The 6,668-nt window shown below is 51.4% G+C and overlaps 1 protein-coding gene across 4 annotated transcripts in view; it reads left to right on the plus strand.

The window, feature by feature from the left end:
• The window catches only part of Arhgap28 (Rho GTPase activating protein 28), a 183,296-nt gene that overhangs the window by 103,768 nt on the left and 72,860 nt on the right, over positions 1 to 6,668 (plus strand). For all 4 annotated transcript variants that reach the window (XM_004635831.2, XM_023720358.1, XM_023720359.1 and 1 more), the window contains one exon: positions 2,906 to 3,123. In XM_004635831.2, the coding sequence (XP_004635888.2) occupies positions 2,906 to 3,123 (218 nt within the window). The remainder of the gene's footprint in view (positions 1 to 2,905; positions 3,124 to 6,668) is intronic.

Genomic DNA, 6,668 nt, shown 5'->3' on the forward strand with positions numbered 1-6,668 from the left:
GGCGACCCAAAGCCAGTCTAGCCTCACCGGGGAGCACGGTGAGCCCGCCTTGCAGTCAGCGGAGGCAGGATGAGCCCGGGAGGGGTGTGTCCGCGAAGGTAGGCAGCCTTACTACCGGGAGACCAGGTTGAAGCAAGGAAAGGTCATAGCGTTATTTTTAATTGTGTTGAAAGGACAGATCTAGTTTCATGTGGAAAACAGGTTGGGAGGGAACAAAGAACAGCTGAGCGAGAGCTGTTGGGAGCTTGTCGCAGGCCCCACGACAGATGATTTAGCCTTGGCAGAGTCCTGGAGAGGGGATAGAGGGGAGCTGACGCAGGGTCTGCGCTGGAGTGAGCACGCAGTGCAGGACGGTGCTGACGACGGCTGGGTTTGACGCGCAGGAGGAGGAGGAGTCAGACGTCCCCTCAGCTAGGCTCCCGGGTTAGTTAGGCAGAGGTTCTGTTTGTTGGAAGCTCAGCGCTGCGGAAGACACCGCGTCAGGAGCGAAGCACACGGGCTCAGGGCTGGGTGCGTAGGACAGGACGGGACTCAGAAAGCCCAGTCGGCGCGGAGCAGGCAACGAGGCGCGCGGAGCGGAGCTTCGAGGGACGCTGCGTGTCCAGCGACCCGCCTGGCGCTCGGGTCGCCACAGGCATGCACTGTCCACAGCTGCGCACGCTGGAGGCCAGCAGGCTCCGCCACAGGCAATCCGAGCTTGGAAAACGTGTTCTGAGTCGGCCCTGGCGCGGGAGAACACTAGCCGAGCAATCCCTCCCACCCTGTCCTGACTCGATGCAGAGAGAAAAGCTCCAGTTCTCCATACTTTAATAAGAACCTGTATTTATAAATTTTGTCTTCAGAAATGAAAACCTTACCTACGGCTTAAGCAGAGGCAGACTTCCAAGCTGTGTCATAAATTCCCTTTCATTTTCTGTTCAGGGGGAGCCTGCAAAGCAAACAAATAATAAAAACAAGATAACAAATAAAATATTTGCCCAGCTGAGGAATTGGGCCAGCGAGGCACACTACCGGGCTTTGCAGACCGTGGATGCTGGGACGCAGGCAGCCCGGACTCCTGGGCCAGAGCTTAACCTGTGTTTACCAGCTGCCCTAATCTCCTCTTCAGACATCCTGTGTCGGGCAGAGCCCGTTTAGCCCGTGCCCAGACACGCACACTCAGTGGCTCTGCTCTGCTTGGTGCTGCTGTCCTGAGTTCCTTTCCTTTCTACTCTCAGATTACACAGCATTTAATTCCCATGGATGAATTTTAGGTGCTTCCATTGCCTTTTGGAAAACAGGAAGATTATCCCAGGTCCGGAATAGAGACAGCTATTGAATACCTCATTTTCTTCCACATTCTTTGCCATGTTTATAAATAACATTGCTGTAAAGGAAAACTTCGCGGGCTGGGCAGATAGCTCAGCCAGCAATCTAAGCACCTACCTGGCAAGCACAGGGGCCTGAGTTTGATCCCCTTTACCACATGCCATCCTAGCGCCAGGTTCCAGGTGCACTGTGCTCGCCCAGAAACTGGGCGTGGTCGCACACGCCTGTAATTCTAGGGCAGGGGAGGCTGAGGCAGGATTGTATAACAAGACCCTTATGAAAAGAGTAAAAATAAAAATTGAAGAAAAAAGAAAGCCTCCCGGCCCTATAGTTGGTTATGGCTTTCCTGCTGCATGTCCCTCTTCTTTGTGTCATGGTCTCACTCAGGGTGGTCACTGTGCACATTCACCATGTGCCACTTATGGGAGACCTCACACCCCGGGAGGTGGCCCCAGAGTGACCGTGTGACCTTCAGGCAGGAAGCTTGTTTATACTGGCAGTGCCCTGTGGCACTTGTCTGAGCTATGTCCAGTTTGTTCCTGACCAGGAGAGAAGTTAGGTTTGCATGCACTGGGGGAGTCACAGGAGTGAGCAGACCCAGGGAGTGAAGGGATGGGGATGGGGGTGCTGCCCAAGGCGCAGAAAGAGGGAGCACTGTCCAGGACCGCATACCATCAGTGGGCTGGATCCTGCGCTGGGACCCAGGGTGTCACCCAGGCGTTCCTGCTGGGCATGGCAAGGGGATGGAGGCTCCCGCTCCCTGCAGGGGTGGCGACTGAGAGGTGTCGATGCAGTTGTCTCTGGCACAGTCCCCGCAGGTGTGGTCAGTGGCCCCACTCAGCAGCTGGCTGTCCATAGGAAGAAGCATAGGACAAAGGGGTACAGGTGAAACCCGATGGGTGCACTGCAGGATGGAGGCAGTGGGGCCGTGAACACCGGGTGCGGGGCTGTAGAGCCTGCTCCTGGCCTGGCAGGATTCGCCTGGGATAGGAGTGGATGTCCGGGCAGCAGAAGCACAGACAATCGCTGGGCCTGTGTTTCCGAGGGGACACTGAGGCCTGCGGCTATTTTCACGTGTGCAACAGTCCTTCAGGTGGTGAATGGCAGCAGCTGGGGTGGGAACCTGCCTCAGCGCTGAGAGACCCAGCCACAGTCTGTTAAAGCATGCATTTCCTGCCAGAGCTCTGGTGTATTTAATATTTTATCTTTTCTTGGAAATTGGTAGTCTAGAGAGGACACATTTAACCTCTGGTAAGGAGGCTGGCCTTTCCAAGTCTGCCAGTCAAACTTGCGCCAGTAGACAATGTTTTACAATTTGACTTATTTTTAAATTACAGTAGTGCCCTGGCATGGTGGTACACACCTATCCTCCCAGCACTCAGGAGGCTGAGGCAGGAGAATCGCTGTGTGTTGGAGGCCAGCCTGGCTAGCGGTGAGTTCAAGGCCAGCCTGCAGTACATTGTCAGTTTGCGCAAATGCCTACAGCCCTGTTCTATGCCTACCCTAGGCAGAGAGGCAGTCTTGCCACATGCTGCCCCCAGTGGGCACAGGCCTGCAGGGTGGGGTCCCAGCCCTCTCGGTGCACCCTGTGTTGCAGAAGGTGAGCTGGAGGCAGAATGGCTCCAGGACGTGGGGCTGTCCACGCTGCTGTCCGGGGAGGAAGAAGAAGACGGCAAGGCCCTGCTCTCCACACTGACGCGAACGCAGGCGGCCGCAGTGCAGAAGAGGTACCACACCTACACGCAGACGCTGCGCAGGAAGAGCAAGCCTTCCGTGAGGGACGTCAGGGACGTCTTCAGGGTCAGTGAGGCTCCGGTGAGTGGGGGCCCAGGCTCACAGGCACAGGAGGGCAAGGCGGGGGCTGAAGGGAAGACCAAAGCTGGCAGTGTGGCACAGATGCAGTAGCGGCCGGGGGAGCGCCTTCCCTGCTGGTCTGCCGGCTCCTCTGATCAGAGCGTGACCTGCACTGTGCGAAGGGGCCCAAACTGGGCTGGGACACGAGTTCTGTGGGGGCAGTGTAGCCGGGGAAATGGCCTACGGGCTGTAAGCAAATCCAAGGAGGGGTTCACACAGCGCTGGGCCTGTGGGTAGCGGGGCAGCCTTTGGGTTTGGAAAAATCGACCTGGTACAGAAATGAAAGACAGCAGAGCTAACTCAGTGGGCAAGAGAATGGGTCAGAAAGCTCCAGAGCAGCATCCCAGGTCCTCCGAGAAATGGCTGGCGTCCCAGCTCACCCATAGTTCTGAGGCGCGGTCTTCTGGGGCTGTTAGTTGTTTCCTCTTATTTCTCTCTGAGTTTTACTGCTAGCTCTGCTGTGCACTTTATCCGTTCTTTTATCCTTTGCAACGCTCTGCTATCATAAACTGCACTGAGCTGAGTGGGGGGGGTGGAGCATGCCTGCAATCCCAGCACTCAGGAGGCTGAGGCAGGAGGATTGCGGTGAGTTTGAGGCCACCCTGAACTACACAGTGAGTTCAAGGCCTGCCTGAACTACACAGCCAAACCCTGTCCCCAAAAAGCTATTTTTAAAAATTAATTCATTAATGACACACCAAAGACTTACTAAATTTATTCTCTGTGCAAGATTCTAGATAAGATTCTTGGCATTTTGGAGATCATGAGTAACAGAAAAAAGGGCAAGCTAATATTCTACTGCAGGTATGGATAAGTTGCCCCGGGTAGGTTAGTTAATCACTCTGATTTAGGATTCTCATATGTTTCACTGCAATATTGATCAATGGTGGCCTGAACTGTAGCCAAGGATGTTGGGTGGAAATCATGGTCCAAGACTGTCTCCAGTGGGAATTGCCTGTCACCTTCTGTCTTCGTTGTATTAGGGATGTCACAGAGGGCACTTGCCACATGCGCTCATGTGCCCCTGGCCAGCCCTGGCGCTCGTGGCCACAGTGCCCTTCCATCGTGCTATCCTTTAGCACTTTCCAAGTGCTGGGAATGGCCTGTCACGTCACTCTTCCTGGTGCCGTTGCTGAGTTGACTTTGACTCTTGGATGTTGGTGAATGTTTCTTATTGGACAGCTGGGTTTTTGCTGGGTTGGCACAGGTAAGCACTTTGCTTCCTGTACAATTGCGTGGAGCCGTTTTCTTTGAGGAGCTCCCCTGTGGATGTGTGTACTGCTCCCGTGAGGTCAATGGGTTGTCGCAGTTCATCTTAGACACCAAAGTGAAGTACTGATGCCAAACAGGAGTCTTTAGGAACTGGGCCTAGTTCCTCTATAGTAGGCAAAGCAAACTTCTCTCGTATTCTCATATTCTTCTCTCTTTATCTGCTTAGGAAACCCCAAAGGTTTTCTTCTGTCCACAGTCACTGCCCTCACACCCAGGAGAGCAGCAGCCCCACCAGGCTAGGTGGGCACTCTGTCACCCGCTCTTCTTGTCATGGAAAAGTGGTCTCCTGGCCCCTGTGCTGAGAAGAGCCCTTCCAGCTGCTTTGGCCACTGTCTTCTGGGCTGGGGCTGCCCAGTCTTCACGGCCCCCGGGAGCTGGGCCTTTTCTGGGTGAGCAGTGACCGTCCACCGTCTTCCTCCTGTGCCATCTCGCGGGCCGAGCTTCCTCCTGCCCTTATCAAGGCATCTTGCTGGCTCTCTGTCTTCCAGGAATGTCTCCCAGTTTCCGCTGTGCTAATGGAAACATCGAGCAGCTTCCGGATCTCCCGTCAAATGATCTCTCTTGACAGAGTGATTCGCAGGGAAGGAGACAGCAGTGTATGCATGTTGTTATCTTGATCTAGTTTCTTGTACTGACTTTTCAATAAGATCTTTTCTTTGAAAAATAAATCTGCTTTACTGCTCTTGATTACAAAGGTAATACATTCTCATTGCCAGGAACAGAAAACATCCAGGCAAGATAAAGAATGACAATTTCTGTAGGCCCAAATAAATTTTTTGACTTCATTAAATAGTAATAAATTTTAAATAGTAATAAATTTTGCCTTACAGTAGAGTAATGGAATATGTAGTCCTTATGTTAGCAGAGCCATTGTTCACTAAATTGAAAATGCTAAATCAATTTTAGGGTACATATTACGTAATAGTCAATAGCCCTATCCATCAGGAGCAGATTTCTAGTACTCAAATACATTTTTCTAATATTCAGAAGATGTGAGTTAAATATTCTTTTTAGTAACACATTTAATTGGAAAAAATAGTAAATCTCATTTATGTCGTTTTATAATTTATAAGCAAGTAGCTAAGGGTGAAACTGATTTGCAGTTGATCGTATGAATCTAGTCATGCAACATGCATCTAAGCATGATTGCATCCCTTGTGTAAATGTTTGGCTCCAGACAACAGCAAACCCAAGAAATCCTGAGTTACAAAACTACGGACTTGTTTTGCTCTTTGCAGAAGTGGAAGAGCAACACTCCCTTTCTTCGACAGAAGCCCAGCTTCCTTCTGTTCTGCCTTGCACAGCTAGCCAGCTTCTTTCCCATCCCAGTGTCCCTCTCTGGCCCTGTGTCCGTGCCCTCGGAAGCTCCCAGGACCGGGGTCCAGGCGTCACATCCCCAGAAATCTCACTCAGTAGGATTGGGATTGCTCCCCCTTGTTCAGAGCTGTATTCTTCAGCTTCAAGGGAGTGTGAGATATATTGGTTCTCTGATTTAGTTGAAAAACTTCTAGATAATGTTATCAAAATAGAAGGCTGGGTTTGGAATATACAGTTGACAAAATCCACCACAAAGAATGCATTCTTTCTATCCCAGGAATGTAGTGTCTCCTGTTGTCAGGTGATGAATGACTGGGTGTGACGATCCTATGACAGCGGACATAGCAGGGCTGGCTGCACAAATCACCGCGAGTGGCTGCGTCAGTGTAATACAGGAATGATCACACCATTGAATTTGGGGAACTTCCTCAATGACAATGGCTTTTCATTTTCCTCTGTAAACAGATGATTTCTGTTGTATCCCAATCCTTTTGGATTCAACCCTGGAATTTTTAAAAGGGCCATCAATATTCCCCTGCAGAAATGGAAGAGGAAAGCACGGCATCTACACAGAGTGGAGTACTATTCTGACGTAAAGAAGGATAAACGAGTCATTGGTGGGAAAGCAGCTGCGCCTCGAGGTCGTGCTGTTCAGTGAGATAAATCGGACACAGGTGTAGCTATCACATGGCGCCAGCCACGCCAAAGTTATAAATGGAGAGCCAAGTAAGAGTAAGCCCCAGGAAGGCAGGACACAGTGCGTTCGCAAATGAGAAGGCGACCAAGAGATGGCGGGAGGGTATGGTTGCCGCAAACATGTACTAACAGAAAACTAAAAAAGAAATGAGCAACTGATAAGATAAGGGAACCTAGCACAGGAAGATAGAAAAATTTGTTATTGCCGAACTTTCAGAACA

Source organism: Octodon degus, unplaced genomic scaffold, assembly GCF_000260255.1.
Source record: "Octodon degus isolate 3935 unplaced genomic scaffold, OctDeg1.0 scaffold00075, whole genome shotgun sequence".
Lineage (NCBI taxonomy): Eukaryota > Metazoa > Chordata > Mammalia > Rodentia > Octodontidae > Octodon > Octodon degus.